This window comes from Siniperca chuatsi, linkage group LG1, assembly GCF_020085105.1.
Source record: "Siniperca chuatsi isolate FFG_IHB_CAS linkage group LG1, ASM2008510v1, whole genome shotgun sequence".
In the NCBI taxonomy this organism is placed as follows: domain Eukaryota; kingdom Metazoa; phylum Chordata; class Actinopteri; order Centrarchiformes; family Sinipercidae; genus Siniperca; species Siniperca chuatsi.
In genome coordinates, this window is record NC_058042.1 from 11,240,002 (window position 1) to 11,262,030 (window position 22,029).

Sequence of the window (22,029 nt, forward strand, 5' to 3'; positions counted from 1 at the left end):
GTAATCAACTTAAAAACTGCCAAATTTGTAAAAGTAGCTTATGCGATATTGCAAATCTACAGGATGACGGAGCATAAGAATGCCTTTTACAGCAATCTGTGCTACACTACTAGCAGGGTTAAGCATTGAGGGACAAATATTGATCTGGTTAGACAAAGCGGTCAGTTTAAACTACAGTTTAACTCATTATACTTCAACCCAGCAAGTCCCCGAGGACATCTTCAGCTACTATGAGCAGATGGATAAAGAAGAAGAGGAGGAGTAAGAGACTCAGATTGTGTCCTTTTAGAGATCGTCAGGTACACATCTGTTTTATTTCCTTTTTGCCGTTTCACAACTACATATTTAACAGTACTGCTGACCAGTTTTTAAAGCATACGGCTACGATTTTCTGTCTTTGAGATTTTTGTACCATAGGCCTAATAATATGATTAACGCATTTGGTACACTCTACTGGGTGAAAACGGAACTACACCTTAACTAGTTAACAGAAAATTCATCATAGTTTAGGGTAATGCTTTAGATTACAGCCTGCAACGTACAGCGTAATTACTCCGGAGTTACTTTGACTTCAACGTGGAGTACCAGGAGGCTGCTGCACTACTGTACACTGGAGCTTGTTCAGAGGCAAGTGAATTTCTTTCCGCATTACACTTCTGTATTATAATTAAATCAGGTGTGCAACAGTAGAGTAAGAGCTAAAAGTTGCAGGACAGGAGGAATTTGAGGACTGGGTTGAGTGCATTAGTCTTTTTAAGCATATTTATTGAATGGTATGATATTGCTTACAGGTTTCTGGTCAGGATCAACCCTGATGATGGCAAGAAATGCTCTGCCAGACAGGGAGCAAGAAGTGAGGTTGGTGATGACCATCAACCCGCATGTCAACAGCTTAATTCGGTCCTTGATGGAGTTTGAATGGAAGACTTGAAACTGAGAGCCAGTGGTAGGCAGCCAGTGTCCTGATGGCCACCACCCACATGCCCTTCATTAAAAGTTCATCTACAGTCAGTAGTTAAGGTATTGGGACACTTGTTGTTATTATTGCTCACTTGTAGGTGAGCAAGGATTTGTAAGGTAAATCAAGTTCTCTCCTAGGACAGTGCTTCCCACTTACCTAGTCCTCAAGTTACCCTGATTTGCAGGTTTTTGTTTCAGCTCTATTCTGGCACACCTGATCCAGTTAAGGGCTGCGTGTTTTTATGCCTGCCCTGTTCAGGTAGATCTGTTTCTGCTGCTCAACCAGTTAAGAAGTTAATTAAATCAGGTGTGCAAGAGTAGAGCTGGAACAGGACAGGAACTTGAGGACTCGGTTGGGAACCCCAGTCCTATAAGGTAATTTAAATGTTTTCATGTCTGTTTTTTCCTGAGACCTGTACTAGCATTGGGGCTTTGTTTGTAATCAGTAGAATGGGCTTCTAAAAATCTGGAAGCCTGTGGTTAAATACATTTTTTAGAATAATGTTATTTGAAAAAATGAATTTGAATGTTGTCAAACAGCAACAGAAATTTGCTGCTGCACTGTTCTCTGGGCTGAACTTTCAGGAAAATGTTCATACATTTGAATGTTGTCGAAACACTGACAAAATGTTAATGAAAATTATTGGAAAAACAAATTTAAAAAATGTTTAAAGAGATTAAAATGTAGTGATGATTGCATAAATCTACTTTTAAATTAAGAACAATGTTTGGATTGCCTTGTGATTTCTAATGTTATTCTGAAGTGTAGTAATATTACAACATTAGAAATGGGAGAACATTATAGAATTATAATAGAATACTACTACTAGTAATAATAATAATAATTAGCAGTAATATACCAATATTAATATAACTGGAGATATTACAGTACAATACAATATAATAAAAGACAGTATAAATATACCACACAAAATAAAATAAACAAAATATAGTAAAAATACAATAAAATATTGTTTTGTAGTAATACAGTATTGGTCTAAATACTGTAAATTGCATTACAGTACAATTACAGTAGTTAATTGTAAATTGAAATACAGCAACTTGCTGACAACCATGCTTCCAGTAACTTACTGTAAATATACAAGGAAATAGTTTACATTGATGTAAACAGGGCCAAAATCAGTGTGACTAGCTAGCACATGATGTTCTGACAAGCTAAGCAGCCATATGAAAGCAGACCACACAACAGTATTTTTCAACATAGGATAGGATAGTTCACCCAAAAATATAAAATTGTCAACTGTTGTCTTCTATAGTTGCATAATGATTCCATTACAAAAAATAAAATAAGACTACCTTAAAACGTATACATTTATACATGCACAAGTCATTGTGAGGTACATAATCATTGGAGTTAATAATGTAATAACACAATCATTTCATTATTTCATATTAACGTAATCTAAATATTGTAATGGTCCATTAGCAAATACTAAGCCATTATTCGGCCTATGTTCTACGCATAAACAAACAAAACTCAGTAACTGTTATTTGATAAATATTACTAAAATATATAGTAAGTACTAAAATAAATACTGTAATATTGTATAAATAAATACTAGAATTAGTAGTAGTAGAATATTATTGTAAACTAATACATATTTTCAGAATACTATGCTTAGTGAGACAAAAAGCAAAACTTTGTCAAATTTAATGTATTTTTAAGACGTCTTCCATTCAAATAAATATTTTGAGGATATGTTATATGTAATCATCTTTAAATGGTATGGGTAATTAGCAGACATATGTTAGTTTAATATATAAAAAATGTGGTTGGTCTAGTCCAAATAGTCTCTGAGTAACTGAGATAAATGCAAAAGGTATTGCAGCTGTCCCCAGGCGCCCCTACTAATCACACACAGACGCACATACACACGTGGGACTAATAATAAATAATCATACCTCATATGTGGTCTACTTACAACTTGTCCTCAGTTGCCCTTTACAGTCCTCATAGTGTGGTGTGTACACAAGGATTAAGGGAGGCTGACTGATTGGTGTGATGTAAGCAAACGGTGTTTTGGCATATTGTAATGCACAGCTTGTCCAACAAGAGTGAAACCAACAGCTTGTTGAGTGGAAAACGCCCACACCCGAGTTATCCCTCCTTCTTTTGAAGCGAACATCCAATCCTCTTCCACTACTGAGGTTGTACAAGCAACTATTTAATAGGGTTCCACAGTCCAGTCCCATCTAACATTACATTACCACACAGGGAGGACTGTGTTTGCGCATACCAGGAAAATGCATATGCAGATGTGAATCTGCAAACTTTGCAAAAGACTGAAACATAAATCGTTTTTGCTCACGGGAACACCAAAAAGTATCCAAATAATGGCAATCCTGAAGCATTTGACGACAGCATGCTGGAAGAACTTTCAAGACGTCCGGCTAAATAAGCAGCTCTTCATTTTGCGCGCAATACACAAGTCAGCAGCCAGCGATGCTTTTGGGATCTCCGCGGCTGAAAAAGAAGCCATACCTGAGAAATTGATCACACCGGCGGATGGCGGGAAAACCAGAATCAAGACCCTGAAGGAGATGCCTGGACCCAGCACCCTAGCCAACTTGATAGAGTTTTTCTGGAGAGACGGGTTTAGCAGAGTTCATGAAATTCAGGTAATGATGTCAATACATGCCTTTTTGTGCTTAGGCCTACTAGTTTGGTTTGACAGATGAAATAATTTCTTTGTGTTTGGCACCAACCTATGTATTCTCAGCGTCAGCCAAATGGGCCACCTATGCGTAAAATGGCACAGATCGTTGCGTAAAAGCGCACCAGGTGTTTGGTCGCTGGTTTCCACTCTAAGGCATGAGCTTCCAGTTAGTTACAAGAAATACTGAACGTTTTCTCCATTCCAAGATGCAGCAAATAATCTTATATTATATAATAAATTGGTTTGGTCTCAGTCTGTAGAGAAAATATTTTAAGCTGTGCTGTATGCTCTAGATCCGGACAAGTAATTACTGATGATCAATGCGTCTATCTAGTGTTGACACAAATTGATATTGACACACGCTGCATAATGACACATCTTTAAAAATGTAAGGTCGAATTCAACCCTCTTTCTATTTTTGAATTTCATCATTTTTAATTAATTGTCGTTATTGAAGTCTAATCAGTTCTCTTTGTCTCTCTTACCCCCAGTTGGACAAATTCTTTTTTCCAAACCACAGTAGTCATGTAAAAGTGGAAAATAGATTTGATGTAGTAATTTAAACTTTTTAGAGCGGGAGTTTCTTTGTTTGATGTGGAAATTAGTCCAAGTGACAGATTGGATAGTTGCTTATCTACACGTTTTTATATGTCTAAAGAAATATCAATCAGTATTTGGAAAATCTTGACTGAATATAAACTCAAAAATAGATTGTGGCACACTAGCAGTCTTCTTAAATAGTACCTTATTAAAATTTTTAGTAATAGTTTATTTGATAAGCAACAAGTGCAGCTGTATGAACAGCACCATTTGCCCTATGCATTCAAATATGCATATCCACTATTACTGACATTACATTCAGAGAAATAAAGGTAGCCTATCTTGGTTAAATGAAGAATTAAGTAATGGCATTGTTACAAACTGGTTCTACTGGAGATCTAATGACACCACTGGCAAACATTATTCTGCTGAAATGTATTCCATTATAATTATTATTTGATCAGCATCAATTGGGAGCTAAATCATAGACTTAACCTAATAGCCAGTATGTAGGTATACTATATTACATTACATTTTGATCATGTAAATAAATGTGACTACTAATTTATTGGTGTGACTACTGCTTTATAGCTGGAGCACAGGAAGAAGTATGGCAAAATTTTCAAATCCCGTTTTGGACCCCAGCTGGTGGTCTCTGTGGCAGACCGTGACCTGGTGGCTGAGGTGCTGAGGGCTGAGGGCATGACCCCTCAGAGAGCTAACATGGATTCTTGGAAGGAGTACAGAGACATGAGAGGCCATTCCACTGGCCTCATCTCAGCGTGAGTCCCCATTAACCTTTGATCATTTAGTCTGGATAAGGACCTCCTGAAATAAATGACTTTGGGGTCGACAGGATAACCGCTTTAGTTTCCATATGTGTAGATTGGCACAGTACAAAACTTGGTGTCTGGGCTACATTTCTAGGATTAGCTCACTTTAGTGTGCATGCCCTTTACTTCTCAGTAGTCTGCTTTTGTATCTATAAACTCTGAAATACTGTACTTGCCCCCTTTGGCATCAGTACTTGCAGTTTTTCAACAGCTTCATCACTACCATTCTTCATAAAAACAAGCCATTTCCTCTATATGTCTGTGAATGTCTTGTATTAAAGTAAAAAAAATACATGGGAATGCCAAAATTCACCATGTCTCCGGTATCCTGTCCTCCAGGGAGGGAGAACATTGGCTAAAGATGCGGAGTGTGCTCAGACAGCTCATTATGCGTCCCCGTGACGTAGCAGTCTTCTCTGATGATGTGAACCAAGTGGTAGATGACCTGATCAAGAGAGTTTGTACTATGCGCACCCCGGAGTCTGCAACTGTCCTCAATGTGAATGACCTTTTCTTCAAATATGCCATGGAAGGTTGGTCAAAGTTGCTTACTTGAGAAGGAACTAAAAGTTGGGCAGGATGGATTTGAAAAGGATAGTGCCGGTGTATGGAATCAGATATGTGTCAGTATAATCAAACAAAACTTCTTAAATATCAAACAAATAAGAATCTGAGAAAGAATAAAACCCACTGAAGCGAAGAAAATGTCATCTCAAAAGTAAAACTTATTACTTGTAAAAACCATTGGTCTATTACTTTTTTGATACGTCCTTTTGTTCACAGTTCACTCTGCTTCTTTCTCACAGATCATACTTTTGCCCTCACTGTCGGCTTTGCGGTTACGCTGCCAGATCTCTCGTTTGTGCTGCTTGATTTTTGTTTGCAGTTCTGACAGAAACCTCACGCATATGGCGTTATATTTGTGCATCATTCCTGAGCGAGCAATGGGAGATTTAGAGCACAGAAAAATATATTTTGCAAGCACATACATTAGATTTTGAGGAGAAATTATATGTTAGCAAAACATTATTTCGTTTGAGAAAACAAATGTATTCTGAGCTCAATAAATGTATTTGCATGTTTATTATTATCCATATTTATTATTATCCATATTTATGTGCAACAATAACCCCATCTCTCACAAACTCTTGCTCAGTGCTCAGGAAGACCACTGCACACTAGCTCACATCGTCTCTCTCTCTCTCTCTCTCTACTCTGTGTGTGCTCAACTTTGTATGCACACTCAATTTTGCCTGCACATTCACTCAACTTTGCCTGTACACTCACTCAACTTTGCCTGCACACTCACTGAACCTGACACAGCTTTACAATGTGCCACAAAATCAACCAATCGGAGAATTGGAGAAGGTAAACTCTGGTTGGTTGGTTTCATCTCCAATTAGAACGGAAGACCCGACCCTAATCTGCCTCTGATTGGCTAAACTGTTCCAGGTGTCTGCTAATCGCTAACGCTAGCCTAGCTATGATGCTAACTGGCGCTACAAACTAGACAGGCCCAGGAGGAGAGCGACTCAGCCACGGTAGCTCAGGTTTTTGTTCCCATAGCACCAAAGCAGCAGAGCAATGTTGAGCGCGCACAGAGTGGAGAGGTTGACAGAGAGATGATGTGAGCTAGTGTGCAGCGGTCTTCCAGCAGACTGAGCAAGAGTTTGAGAGAGGAGGGGTTATTATTATTATTATTATTATTATTATATAGATTTTTGTGTGCTCAAACGAAATTATATTTTGCTTGCGTATAATTTTTCCTCAAAATAAAAAGTATGTGCTTGCAAAATATACTTTTATGTGCTCCAAATCTTCCATTGCTCGCTCAGGAATGAGGCACAAATACAAAACCAGGGGTGCCTCAGACTGGCCGCTGCTATATGCGTCTGCACGTCTGCCATATTAGAGCGGTCAAGATCTGCTAGTTAACAAATACAATGTGTACTGAGAGGTGCAGACAGAAAATCGACTGTAACTCGCTTAATTCTGAACCGAAGATGCTGATAAACAATGACAGGATGCAAAACTGATGATTGTCAATGCTGTCTGGAGTTTCAATAACATGATCACCAAGATTGAACACATCCTGTGAACCTATGTCAGACCAGACCATGTGGTTGCCAAGGGAAACACTGCATTGATGAGCTGCTGATGAAATGTTTGTGGTTTGTCGAATGCAGTGTTCTGCTGAATGAATAACCTTGACAGTAACTACAGATGGAATCATCAGGCCTCTGCTGTTCTTCAAGGTCAACAGATGGCACCTTTCAGAAAATGATGCTGATACAGCATCAGACACCAAACTGTTTCGCACACATTTCATGAATGCTGCTTCATCACCTGTCAAACAACAAATCTTCCTATTTACACCAGTGTATTCTCCGTCAGGTAACTGCGGTATTACACTACAGATGTCCTCAAATGGAGAGGAGGCAGTGTCAGAGTCACTAGATGACATGTCCACAGCAGACAAGGAGACCGTCTCATCATGGGCCCTCACATTGCCAGTGTTTCCCGGAGAAAACCCATAGCGGACCATTAGACGGCAGAAAATGCTCTGGAAGTGAACTGAACTCTGTTTTTTGTTCCACCCACCTGTAATTTGCACATGAAGTGACATTATAGTTCTGTATTGTATCATCCAATAAAATCTTTCCATATTATATTATGTCTGATGCCTTGATGGAATTGAACAGGAGCACCAAATGGTCCTGGCTGAAGCAGTATGTGCAGACATAACTCTCATGAGCACAAACACATTCCAGCTGATAATTTTCTTTATAGAAAATTATACAAAGAATCAGGTCATTGTTAAGTAAATATCACATTTATCCCATGTCACATACTGATTTAACAATTGTTCAGTAATGTTGTTTTTGTTTGGTAATGTTAGCCATCATCACAACAACAGTGTCTGTTGACTGTTCCGATATGGCAGACAGCAGCAGCCAGTCAGGGGGCCACGGATGTATTAATAGAATTATTATTATTAGTACTATTATTATTATACATCCGTGTCCAGGGCACTGAACAAGCCAATGGGGACACACCCCTGAAAAAAACCCACCCACAGCAGGTTTTTGACAGAACTGCAAACAAAAAGTCAGGCAGCGCAAACGAGAGAGCTGGCAGTGTAACCACAAAGCTGACAGTGAAGGTAAAAGTCTGATCAGTGAGAAAGGAGCAGAGTGAATTGTGAACAAATTGATATATTATCAAAAAAGTTAAAGACCAGTAGTTTACACGATTAGACAAATCATTTCTTTGCAACAAAGTTTTACTTTTGAGATGACTTTTGGTCAAGAAGAGAAAAGATCATTGAAACTCTGTCTCCCTCTTCCTTGCCTTTGTCTTCACAGGTGTGGCAGCCATTTTGTACGAGTGCCGACTAGGCTGTTTGGAAGATGAGATTCCCCAGGAAACCCAAGACTACATCAGTGCACTTGACCTCATGTTCCGCTCCTTCAAGACAACCATGTATGCCGGAGCAATACCCAAGTGGCTCAGACTTCTCATCCCCAAACCATGGGAGGAGTTCTGTCTCTCCTGGGATGGCATCTTCAAATTCAGTAAGTGGTTTGCAGTTTGTAATTTTTGACCATGTATGGCCATAAATACTTGTACTATATACTATATACTATACTATACTTAGTATACTTGTATGTTGTCTCTTAGTATATGTGTATGTTCCAGTGAACTGTCTGCCTGCAGTAACTGGAGTACTGTCATATTCAAAGGGTATTCCAGTAATTTAGTACTGCACTTCCAAAAACTTGGGGAACTCGCAAGAGACAGATTAAAAAAATAACATTTAAGCAGAGGAGGCACAGTTATTCTGATTTATAATCCTAGTAAGGGTCAAGTTCCAAAAACGCTGGAGGCTATGGAGGTTTTGTTATGAACAACACCAAAGATGTGTGGCAGGCAATCAAAAACATCACAGGCTACAAAAGTAGGGGCACCCACATCATGTGTGAGGCCATGTTACCAGATGAGCTAAACAAATATTATGCTCGTTTTGATCTCCCCAACAAAGAGTTAACTGTAAAGTCTACTCTGCCTCCAGAAGACCAGCCACTGTCAGTATCATAGACTGTATAAAACATGGACAGAACCTAGCCACCTGAGAAGGCACCCACTTGTCACTCAAAGCAGCCACGTCCTTAATTATGTATAACTTTAAGCTTTAATATAATTAATTAATTAATAATTGATTAATTGGGCTAATGTTATTACTGCCATTTTTATCAGTCACAGGAGATTGTTCCGACCTGCTTCAAGACAGCCACCATCGTCCCTGTACCTAAAAAGTCTGCAGTGTCTAGTCTAAATGACTACCGCCTTGTGGCTCTTACCCCAATTCTGATTAAGTGCTTTGAGAAACTCGTTCTCCAGCACATAAAGAACAACATCCCAACAAGGACCCCCACCAGTTTGCTTTCAGAACCAACAGAACCACAGAGGATGCCATCTGCACTTCCCTCCACTCAGTCTTCACACATTTTGAAAATAGCAACAGCTACATCAGAATGTTGTTTGTTGACTTCAGCTTAGCATTCAACACAATCTCTCCCATGAATCTAATTGGAAACACTCTGGGCTTGAGTACCACACTCTGTAATTGGATATTGGACTTCCTTACAACAGACCCCAGACAGTTTGGATTGGTGGTCACAACCTCCTCCTCCACTGTAGTGCATGCACACTGGAGCCCCCCAGTTCCTGGGAATCATATCTCCACCATATCTCATATCTCCACCCTGGTCAAGAAAGCTCAGAAAAAATTCAGGCAAAGTTCCTGTGTCATGTTCTTATTAACTTTTACAGAGGTGCAATAGAAAGCATCCTGAATGGAAACATCACAAACTGGCATGGGATGTACACAGCCCAGGACCAGAGGGCTCTGCAGTGGGTGATTAAAACCGCTCAGAAGATCATTGGTACAAACTTACCAAGCATCAGTGATATAGGTGAGGTGAGGTGCCATCCCAAAGGATACTAAAGGACAGTACCCACCACAGCCACAGCCTGTTCACCCTGCTGCCATCTGTAAAGAGATACAGAAGTATCCACTGTCCACTGTCCACTGTACCACCAGACTACAGAGCAGCTTCTTCCCTCAGGCTGTGAGACTACTAAAATCATTCTCAGCACTCCACCATGTAAAATAGTTTTAATTTCTACGACTTATTATTTATTGACTGATCTACTGTATATAATTTTTTTGAGTAGCAAAAATCGAACTACAAAACAAAATCTCACTATACAGCCCAGTGTTGTCAAAAATGATCAATAAAATGATCAATAAATCTATCTTGTATTCTTTATCTTGAATTTATTTGTTCAAATTTAACTAAGCTTCTCCAGAGCCACAGAAGACATTATACAACTGTTTTCACAGATTGAGAAGTGTTCCCCATGACAAGTAAACTGACCTTCATGTGTATATTGGTGTAATGCCCCTTCTTGTCCATTTTTTTCTGAGTGACCAGAATGACTTCACAACGTTTTTTTGCATTATCCAAAAAACTGTTGGGGCAGAGAGATATATGACCTAAAGTACCACTTCATACGTTTTCAGAATAGGTTTTCTCCAGTCCAACAAGTTGATGCCAAATCTTTAAAAAAAAATCATCATCTTGTTTTTGAGGTGTAAATATGTTAGATAATGCTTTACCTCTGGTACTTTTTAAAATACAAAACAGTAAAGCTTAGGTATGGTTAAGTATTTGCAAAGTTTTTTGGATAAATAGCCTGGCATCGATAGAAAGGAATGTTGATTTGCATATAAATCTCTACTGCTATACCATGGGCTTGTGAGATCATGGGTTCCCTCTGTTACTTAACCTGTTCTCTCCTCTCTTTCCTTTCCCTTTCTACCCTCCCTCACCTCCCCTTCCCTCCTAACTTCCCCTTTCCATTCATCCCACCCTCTCTGTCTCTGTCTTATCCCAGGCCATATTCACGTTGATAAGAGGCTCACAGAGATCAAGGCCCAGCTGGAGCGGGGAGAGGAGGTAAAGGGGGGACTGCTCACACACATGCTCATTACCAAGGAGATGAGCATAGAGGAGATCTACGCCAACGTAACGGAGATGCTACTGGCTGGGGTCGACACGGTGTGTGTGTGTCTGTGTTTATTCAGAAGTATTAAAGGAAAGGGAGGGGTTTGAGGAGTGTGGAGGTGCAGTGAGCATGGCTTTAGCAGGAGGTGGAGGGGCTGGGAGTCACACATGTGTGTTTGAGTCAGCGTTGAGTTTCAAGGGTTGGGTTTTTGGCGCCACATCCGGCCTGTGTAGCTGTGCCAGCGTCAGGTCAGAGCAGTGAATGGGGGGGGTTACAGAGTATTCCACTGACAAACTTGTATTCACTCAGATTTAGTTTCTTGTCATTTGTCTTGTTAGATCTACACTGGGGGGCTTTGGTCTTTTTTCCTCTACCAGACATCTGTGTTGTGTATTCATGTGTTTTCTCATTAGAACTTAATTAGATAGCACTTTCAAATAATTAAGACTGTTGGTTTCAGGTAATTGAAATATTTTTTTTTTGGTAATACAGAAATAGGAAACACTGGAAGGGACAGAGTTGGGTGGGCGATGGATGTTAGATAATGAAGAGAAGATGTGGGAGAGGGCTAAGCCTTTTAGAGCTGTATTTGGATGTGCTTTTGTCACACTATTCTTCTCTGGATTTGTCTGAGGTGTTGCCAGCATCTGTCCCAGCTGGGGTTGGGTAGGTGCAAGTTGGTTAGATGGGGAGAGGGATATATCTATGATCTTGGTTCCGCAACATCATTGAAACTCTGATATCAGCTTGCATTGAAGTCCAAGCTATTGCAAAACTTTATAAAAAATAGCAACATCTCTACAGAGATTTAATGGAAGAGCTAATGAACGATACTAATATACTACACATTCAAAGAGCAATGTATACAACAAATACAAAATACAAGAAAATATCCTTTTCTATTCTCCTAGACATCCTTCACCCTTTCCTGGGCCAGCTACCTGTTAGCGCGGCACCCTCATATACAGCAGCAAATCTTTACAGAAGTGATGAGGACTCTGGGACCTGGAGCAGTTGCCACAGCTGACGATGTCCCTCGTCTGCCTCTCATCAGAGGGCTGGTCAAAGAAACTCTCAGGTGCAAACTGCATGGATTTCATACTCTCCCAGCCTTTTCTTTTCTAGAAAATGACATCTCATGTTGTTGGTTTGCTCTTACTTGCAATGTTAGAAACAACTCACCATATAGTTTAATAGACTTTAAAAATTAGGGCTTGCTTTTGTTTAATATATTCACGAGTTTCTTTAATTTGTTCATTATCTTTCTTTGTGTGTGGCTTTCACATGTTGTGTTATCTTGGAATTAAACTTTGTTACAAGATTAATAGTGCTGTTGAATAACAGTCTTTGTGCACCCCTACCTGGGAGCAGATTTTATCCAGTTCTCCCAGGCAATGGACGGATTACCCAGGATGACTTGGTGGTGGGCGGATATTTTATCCCCAAAGGGGTAAGATTGATTGAGACATAATACATGCAAGTCTTCTAGAGTGTGTATGGAAAGCCAAGTAGACCATCAACACCTTAGAAATGTAGTGTACAGGCATGTTACAAAAATGCCTCGGGAGGCATACTTGTGCCTCAGCGAGATGCAAATTGCGCCTCAGCAAAGCGTCAAATACGTCAATTGTAGCCTTGCCCAGGCGAGAACTGTAGCCTTGCCCAGGCGACAATTGTCCCCTGGTGAGGCTACAAATGCTGCCTGCCGAGACAACAATTGCCACCTCACCGAGATGCAAAGAAAGAAGAACCCCAAGTGGGACTTGAACCCCTGTTCAAATGTGCCTAAGTGAGGTGACATTTGTCACCTGCCGAGGCTACAAATGCACACGCTAGCCAGTAAGTAGCCTTTTGTTTTTTACCTAAATTTAAAAAACAAAAAAGCAACCTTGACAATAACCTACACAGATAGCTCAGTGGTAGAGAGCCTTTGTTCCTGCCAACAGGGATTCGAGTCCCACTTGGGGCACTTGTTTCTTTGCGCCTCGGTGAGGCTACAGGTGTTGCTTCGGCAGGCGAGAATTGTCGTCGTGGCAGGCGACATTTGTAGCCTCAGCAGGGGACAACTGTCGCCTTGCTTAGGGGCATTTGTAGCCGCGTCAGACATCATTTGTAGCCTGGGCAGGCTACAGTTGTCGTCTGGGCGAAACTACAATTGCGTGACCAAAAGAGTCGGCCAAAAACATTACAGTGGAACTAGATGTAACATGATCCTGCATTATTCATACATCGCTCTTCTTTTCTCTGTCTTGTACAGATGCATGTGCAATAGTCCAGCTGACATTTTTCTGTTTTCTCACTTCGTTAGACTCCATTGGCCCTGTGCCACTACTCCACATCTTTGGATGAAGATAACTTTGCTGATGCTTCAGACTTCCGACCGGATCGCTGGATACGGAAAGAGTCCACAGATCGCGTTGACAACTTTGGCTCGATTCCCTTTGGCTACGGACTCAGGAGCTGCATTGGAAGGAGAATAGCAGAGTTAGAGATGCATCTAGCTCTCACAAGGGTAAGGAATTAATCCACTCGTAGCTATACACTTCAAGAAGTTTGAAGAGAAATTCAGAATTTGTAATCTTCCTTACGGCTAGCGTACAGTCTCAGGGTGCTGGATTTGGGATGGAACCCTCCATGCATGGTGAGGAGCTTTCGCATCTTAACGTTTGTGGTCTGTATTTCTTCCTTTGGCCACCTTATTATTCCCGCAGGGTATCTGATCACTGGCAGGGCGTAGCTGTTTATTGCCTGGGCCTTGTTCTTGCCATTGAGCTGACTTCTTAGGACTTGCCTTACTCGTTGGAGGTATTTGGCAGTTGCTGTTTTCCTTGTTACCTCTTCGAGGTTGCCATTTGCCTGTGGTATTCCAAGGTACTTGTAACAATAGCAGACATCCTTAATGTCTGCTATTGTTCCTTCTGGGAGTGAGTCCCCTTCTGTGTTCCCTCTCTTTGTCACCATTCGACTGCACTTCTCCAGCCCGAATGACATCCCAATGTCAGAGCTGTAGATCCTGGTGGTGTGGATCAGTGAGTCGATGTCCTGCTTGCTCTTAGCGTATAGCTTGATGTCATCCATGTAGAGGAGGTGACTGATGGTGGCCCCATTCCTGAGTCGGTATCCATAGCCAGTCTTGTTGATTATTTGGCTGAGGGGGTTCAGACCTATGCAGAACAGCTGTGGGGACAGAGCATCTCCTTGGTATATGCCACATTTGATGGATACTTGTGCAAGTGGCTTGCCATTGGCCTCAAGGGTGGTTTTCCACAGCCTCATCGAGTTTGCAAAGAAGTCTCTTAGAGTCCTATTGATGTTGTACATCTCCAAGCATTCAGTGATCCATGTGTGTGGCACTGAGTCATATGCTTTCTTGTAATCAATCCAGGCAGTGCACAGGTTGGTGTGTCGGGTTCTGCAGTCTTGGGTGACTGTTCTGTCCACCAGTAGTTGGTGTTTGGCTCCTGTGGTCCCTTTGCCAATGCCCTTCTGTGCTTTGCTCATGTATTGATCTATGTGTCCACTTATCTTAGCCGCGATGATGCCTGACATGAGCTTCCATGTTGTGGAGAGACAGGTTATTGACCGATAGTTGGATGGGACTGTACCCTTTGCAGGATCCTTCAGGATCAGGATTGTACGCCCTTCGGTAAGCCATTCAGGGTGCGTCCCATCTCTTAGCAGCTGGTTCATTTGTGCTGCTAGGCGCTTGTGGAGTGCAGTGAGCTTCTTTAGCCAGTAGGTGTGGATCCTGTCAGGGCCCGGTGCTGTCCAGTTCTTCATACCTGAGACTCTTTCTTGGATGTCTGCCGCTGTGATGGTGACTGGATTCTGTTCAAGGAGGTTGCTGTGGTCCTTTCTCAGAGCCACCAGCCACTGTGCATTGCTGTTGTGTGATGCCTCCCTCTCCCATATACTTTTCCAGTATTGTTCAGTTTCCAGCCTTGGTGGGTCTGCTCTGCTGTTATTACCCTGCCATTGAGCGTACACTTTCACAGGTTGAGTTGCGAACAGCCGGTTTATTCTTCTGGCTTCATTATCTCTCGTGTACCTCTTTGGGCGGCTGACCAAGGCTTGGAGCCTTTGTTTGGCAGTTTCGAGTGCTTCAGGTATGGGCATCTGGTTGTACTTCTTGGGTACTTGCTTTCTCATTGCACCTCTCTCAGCCTCTGTCAGTTAGCTCACTTCTCTCCGGGCCTCCTTGATTTTTGCCTCCAGCCTTCGTTTCTATGATGGGTACTGTTTCTCACGGCTCCCATGGTTGCTCTTATAGCCAAGCATCTCGAGGATCACTGCTGCTGAGGCGTATATCAGCTCATTGGTTTCAGTGATGGTTGTGGTAGGGATTGCCCTCAATGCTGCATTCACATCTTCTAGGAGACTTTCTGATGGTACTTCACTTAGCCGTTGTAATTGGCGTCGGGGTTGCCTTGCATTCATCCTCGCCATGATCTTATCTTTCAGGTCAGTCACTGCCTCGTTCAGCGTGATTGCACTTGGGGCTTCGTACCCAATCTCTGGTTGGGGAGCCGCCGCTGGCTCCCCTCTGACCTGTTGTCCTGGCTCCCCCTTGCCGTAGTATTTGTGTTGTATCTCGTCAATCTCAAGTTGTGATAGCAGTTGCCGCTTGTGGATGTTGGAACACTGAGCTACTAGTTGCTTCGCTGTAAGCCTTGATTGTGGGTTTCGAAGTAACCATTCATCCCACATCCTTTGCATGTAACCCCTCTGACTAGGGTTACTGGAGTAGCCTTGTTATCGCATCTCGCCCATCTCCGTCTTGTGTGTATATATATATATATGTATATGTAATAGTCCTGATGGTGGCACTACAGCAACCGTCTAAAGTTTAACACTTTGAAAATTCATAACAAATCAGTTATACGTACTACCACTTTGCAACTTTCACCAAAAAGTAGGCCCACTTGAGCAGAATAGTTCACATGCTTCAAGCTGCCAGGAATTATGAAGTCCATCACTCTGTTTTTCTCAAAAACTGTAAAACTAGTGTAGCACCCATACAACCACTCTGTATGTTACATACGTGAGAATGAGGGTGCTTGGGTTCGTTGTAGTTCAGGTGGATACCACAAAGGTGCACCTAATGAGTTTCTATGATGGGTACTGTTTCTCACGGCTCCCATGGTTGCTCTTATAGCCAAGCATCTCGAGGATCACTGCTGCTGAGGCGTATATCAGCTCATTGGTTTCAGTGATGGTTGTGGTAGGGATTGCCCTCAATGCTGCATTCACATCTTCTAGGAGACTTTCTGATGGTACTTCACTTAGCCGTTGTAATTGGCGTCGGGGTTGCCTTGCATTCATCCTCGCCATGATCTTATCTTTCAGGTCAGTCACTGCCTCGTTCAGCGTGATTGCACTTGGGGCTTCGTACCCAATCTCTGGTTGGGGAGCCGCCGCTGGCTCCCCTCTGACCTGTTGTCCTGGCTCCCCCTTGCCGTAGTATTTGTGTTGTATCTCGTCAATCTCAAGTTGTGATAGCAGTTGCCGCTTGTGGATGTTGGAACACTGAGCTACTAGTTGCTTCGCTGTAAGCCTTGATTGTGGGTTTCGAAGTAACCATTCATCCCACATCCTTTGCATGTAACCCCTCTGACTAGGGTTACTGGAGTAGCCTTGTTATCGCATCTCGCCCATCTCCGTCTTGTGTGTATATATATATATATGTATATGTAATAGTCCTGATGGTGGCACTACAGCAACCGTCTAAAGTTTAACACTTTGAAAATTCATAACAAATCAGTTATACGTACTACCACTTTGCAACTTTCACCAAAAGTAGGCCCACTTGAGCAGAATAGTTCACATGCTTCAAGCTGCCAGGAATTATGAAGTCCATCACTCTGTTTTTCTCAAAAACTGTAAAACTAGTGTAGCACCCATACAACCACTCTGTATGTTACATACGTGAGAATGAGGGTGCTTGGGTTCGTTGTAGTTCAGGTGGATACCACAAAGGTGCACCTAATGAGTTTCTATGATGGGTACTGTTTCTCACGGCTCCCATGGTTGCTCTTATAGCCAAGCATCTCGAGGATCACTGCTGCTGAGGCGTATATCAGCTCATTGGTTTCAGTGATGGTTGTGGTAGGGATTGCCCTCAATGCTGCATTCACATCTTCTAGGAGACTTTCTGATGGTACTTCACTTAGCCGTTGTAATTGGCGTCGGGGTTGCCTTGCATTCATCCTCGCCATGATCTTATCTTTCAGGTCAGTCACTGCCTCGTTCAGCGTGATTGCACTTGGGGCTTCGTACCCAATCTCTGGTTGGGGAGCCGCCGCTGGCTCCCCTCTGACCTGTTGTCCTGGCTCCCCCTTGCCGTAGTATTTGTGTTGTATCTCGTCAATCTCAAGTTGTGATAGCAGTTGCCGCTTGTGGATGTTGGAACACTGAGCTACTAGTTGCTTCGCTGTAAGCCTTGATTGTGGGTTTCAAGTAACCATTCATCCCACATCCTTTGCATGTAACCCCTCTGACTAGGGTTACTGGAGTAGCCTTGTTATCGCATCTCGCCCATCTCCGTCTTGTGTGTATATATATATATATGTATATAATAGTCCTGATGGTGGCACTACAGCAACCGTCTAAAGTTTAACACTTTGAAAATTCATAACAAATCAGTTATACGTACTACCACTTTGCAACTTTCACCAAAAAGTAGGCCCACTTGAGCAGAATAGTTCACATGCTTCAAGCTGCCAGGAATTATGAAGTCCATCACTCTGTTTTTCTCAAAAACTGTAAAACTAGTGTAGCACCCATACAACCACTCTGTATGTTACATACGTGAGAATGAGGGTGCTTGGTTCAGTTACCACAAAGGTGCACCTAATGAGTTTCTATGATTCAGGTGGATACCACATCTCGAGGATCACTGCTGCTGCACAGCTAATGATGGTTGTCTAGGGATTGCCCTCAATGCTGCATTCACATCTTCTAGGAGACTTTCTGATGGTACTTCACTTAGCCGTTGTAATTGGCGTCGGGGTTGCCTTGCATTCATCCTCGCCATGATCTTATCTTTCAGGTCAGTCACTGCCTCGTTCAGCGTGATTGCACTTGGGGCTTCGTACCCAATCTCTGGTTGGGGAGCCGCCGCTGGCTCCCCTCTGACCTGTTGTCCTGGCTCCCCCTTGCCGTAGTATTTGTGTTGTATCTCGTCAATCTCAAGTTGTGATAGCAGTTGCCGCTTGTGGATGTTGGAACACTGAGCTACTAGTTGCTTCGCTGTAAGCCTTGATTGTGGGTTTCGAAGTAACCATTCATCCCACATCCTTTGCATGTAACCCCTCTGACTAGGGTTACTGGAGTAGCCTTGTTATCGCATCTCGCCCATCTCCGTCTTGTGTGTATATATATATATGTATATGTAATAGTCCTGATGGTGGCACTACAGCAACCGTCTAAAGTTTAACACTTTGAAAATTCATAACAAATCAGTTATACGTACTACCACTTTGCAACTTTCACCAAAAAGTAGGCCCACTTGAGCAGAATAGTTCACATGCTTCAAGCTGCCAGGAATTATGAAGTCCATCACTCTGTTTTTCTCAAAAACTGTAAAACTAGTGTAGCACCCATACAACCACTCTGTATGTTACATACGTGAGAATGAGGGTGCTTGGGTTCGTTGTAGTTCAGGTGGATACCACAAAGGTGCACCTAATGAGTTTCTACTCAATTGTAAAACCTTTTGACAGGAATATTTAACAATAATGAGACCCAGAGATGGTTTTTAGTTTAGAAAAATAAATGGGTAAAACCCTTGTTTAATGAATCAAAAGGATTTGGCAAATGAAATATAAAACTTCCCCTAAAACACAATATAAAAGTCCCTAATTATGACAAAATGTACAAAAATAAATAACCAAAAGATATCCCAAACAATTAAATAATAATCTTAATCCCTTTAAATCACACGTTTTATACCAAAATAAGGGGTGTAAAAATCTTCCTCCCTTATATCTTTCCTAAATATTGAGAATGCACAGAGAACTTTACAAAAACGTGTCAAGTGTCCTGTAACAAGTGTTAGCTAATGCAGCGTTGGGCCCAGTCACACATACATGCTCACATGTTCCAGTTTACTCACCACGGTACCGATTGAACGAAGAAAAAAAGAAAAACAACGTTGCAGGCCTGTTTTGGTCTCGCAAAACATTGAGTGCGCTGAACTGACACTTACAAAACATTGAGAGCGTCGAAAAGACTGGTCCGGATACGCAGGTGCGGTGCGATGAACCAACAGCTCTGCCTCGTGTGCGCCCGCCGTGGCTAGCTAGCTAGCTCGGCTACCTCCGATCGCGGCGTCCGCTCCGTCAGACGGGTCGCCGGCCTCGTTTCTCAGTCACAAACGGTCCCCTTCTCTGAACCTCCCTCTCAGTTTCGTCGACTTTAGTGGCTCTTTTTAGCGTCTTTTTCCTTCTCTCTAAACGTGCGAGCGTCCCGTGCTCCCCACGGGTCCAGCAAGAGAGAGCGAGCCAAAAAAACGAGCGAGGGAAAAACTGCTTCCAGCACTTTTCATCCGTGTCCCTCTCTCCTGTCACGTGTACCCCGTTTTTACGTGCATGCAGCCAAACACTACTCACAATACAGCGTGAATACTCAAATGACCAAATAAAAAGCAGTCACATAAACACAGGAAGGATAAAGTAATAAAAGGATAGCTGCATAAAACCTCTGATATTATTTAACAAAATAATATAAACTTTAACCTTTAGTTTTAATCACTGTCATGAAATAAAATAACAAATTATTGATCTCCCTTTAATCATGTAAAATAAATTAGTATTTACTTATTTGAAAATCAGTTGTCACTTATTTACTTAAAGTAAATAAACGTTTACATTTTCATAGTCATGTCACTGGGTTTTGAGAATAAGAGGGATCAATCATAACCCACCCAGTTTCCCTTACACTATAATACCCGAATTTACCACTGGGCTACACTAGTTAAACCTATCTCTTCCCACATTTTTTACACAATCGACACCAAACTTCCCACACTGCATCTTTAGACTGTCCTTCACAAATGAACCAGCCAGATTTTTGACATTTTAAAAATTGTGCCCACAATGCATCAAAATGTTTTTGGTTTTTTATTTTTTTATTTTAATATGTCATATTTTAGGTATCTCCCCACTCTAACATACCTGATTCTAATTATTAACTCATTACCCAGCCCTTGACAAGCCTCAGTTGCTTCCTCTCACATTTTTTTGCTCAATTGATACCAAACTAACAAATGAGTTCTTGCTTGCCAGGTAGCTCAGCAAGATCATGATTTGCTGTTGTGAGTTTGAGGCTTGGGTGATGCAGAATAAACACGCTAATGTTTACTCAGCCATTGTGCTATGTGGATTAGTGAAGCGTGACATCAAGGTTAAATAACTTTGGTCCAGGATGTTGAGCTGCATTAGTCTTATTTTTTTTAACCTTCCTCCTCTTTCTTCTTCCTCAAAATGCCCGGCCCAGACTCACAGCTGCACAGCAGCTATAATTCTAGTTGAATCTGCCAATCAATGGCCAGAGGAAGCATACCAGTTCCCAGCTATGCTACTAAAGATGTTTGGCTTCTAGATAAACACACTTATAAATGTATTCATAGACAATGTGTCACTATCAAAATGAGTCATATAATCTGATCGATATCTCTGTGTTTTTGCTCCTTCTGCAGCTCATTCAAAGGTTCCACATTGGCGTGTCTCCTCTCACTGTTGATGTCCAGGCCAAAACCCATGGCCTGCTCTGCCCTGCTGCCCCCATCAACCTGCAGTTCATCGACAGGGAAAACTAGACACAGACTCCTCTCCATAAAATCTTCTGTATTGTATGTTTTAAAAGCACTGATTCATTATTAGGAATTTTTAAATACAGTTTTTAAATACAATTTTAGTACACCTTTCACTGTTCGATGGGTGGGAGACTGAGGTTTTACACAGGCAAGTAATGTGTCTCACTTTCTCCTGTTCCTGTTAGGGAGAAGGACACAAAAATAGTAATGGATCAATAATTTAAAGATAAAAGCTGTTCTTGTATGGGATGAATATCATGCCATATCTCAATACTGAAAAAAAGCTTCGAAAGGTTGAAACTCATTGTTTGAAAGCTTGAAATCTAATAAAAAGGTTTTGCAAGACTGAAAAAGTTTTGAAGGCTTGCATAATGTTTTGATTGGCTGAAAAAAACATTTTCTTCTTCACAACTGCAGCACTCTGTTTACAGTGTTTCTCCAATACATTTTCAGAGTTTCAAATTTGTCACTGTTCTACCAATTTTATTTTCTCCTGGGATTAGTTTGTTTTCCAGGTTTGAAACCTTGTAAACAATCAATCTGATTTTGAAGGCCAGGTCTTTAAGCCCTTTGAGCCACAGTTTTGATGTTGACCTAGAACTTTTTTCATAATTTGATGCCTCTAACCTCTGCAGTTTTTATAATGAAACTCAATTTAATGACCTATGTGTTTTTTCTGTCATCGCTTTATCAGAAACATGACTTACAGAGGACTCTAGAGAAATCTTTAGACTACCTAAATACAATTCAGTTCACTAAGTAAGAGAGAATAGATCTGGAGGTTGACTATCTCTTTTTATTCGTGGTGACTATGAATTTAAAATTTGGTATGATCTCTCTCTGAAGTGAGGCAGGGCTGGAATCAGTTTTTTTTAGAGCTCTCAGGTGGAAAGAATGTTATTGTTGGTGTTATTTATCGCCCACCTGACCAAGATGGTCTAGTTCTCAAAATTGGAGATACATGCTTTTAAGTGCACAGGAAGAGTATGAAATATTGTAATCTGAAACGTTACTAGTGACTAAAGCTGTCAGACAAATGTAGTGGAATAAAATGTACAACATTTGCCTCTGAGTCGTGGTGGAGTAGAAGTATAAAGTTGCATTAAATGTAAATATTCAAGTAAAGTACAGG

The 22,029-nt window shown here is 41.5% G+C and overlaps 1 protein-coding gene across 2 annotated transcripts; it reads left to right on the top strand.

Annotated features, from left to right (window-relative positions):
- Positions 1-20: 20 nt before the first annotated feature.
- On the top strand, positions 21-21,969 carry LOC122879184 (cytochrome P450 27C1-like). Of its 2 annotated transcripts, XM_044203016.1 has the most exons (10): positions 21-1,335; positions 3,197-3,600; positions 4,770-4,960; positions 5,351-5,544; positions 8,377-8,586; positions 10,973-11,136; positions 11,995-12,161; positions 12,455-12,533; positions 13,392-13,595; positions 20,781-21,969. In XM_044203016.1, the coding sequence occupies exons 2-10, from the start codon at positions 3,316-3,318 to the stop codon at positions 20,898-20,900; spliced, it is 1,614 nt and encodes a 537-aa protein (XP_044058951.1). In that variant the 5' UTR covers positions 21-1,335; positions 3,197-3,315; the 3' UTR covers positions 20,901-21,969. The 2 variants fall into 2 exon arrangements, with proteins under 2 accessions (XP_044058951.1, XP_044058960.1); XM_044203025.1 differs by lacking the exon at positions 3,197-3,600.
- The last annotated feature ends 60 nt before the right edge of the window (positions 21,970-22,029 follow it).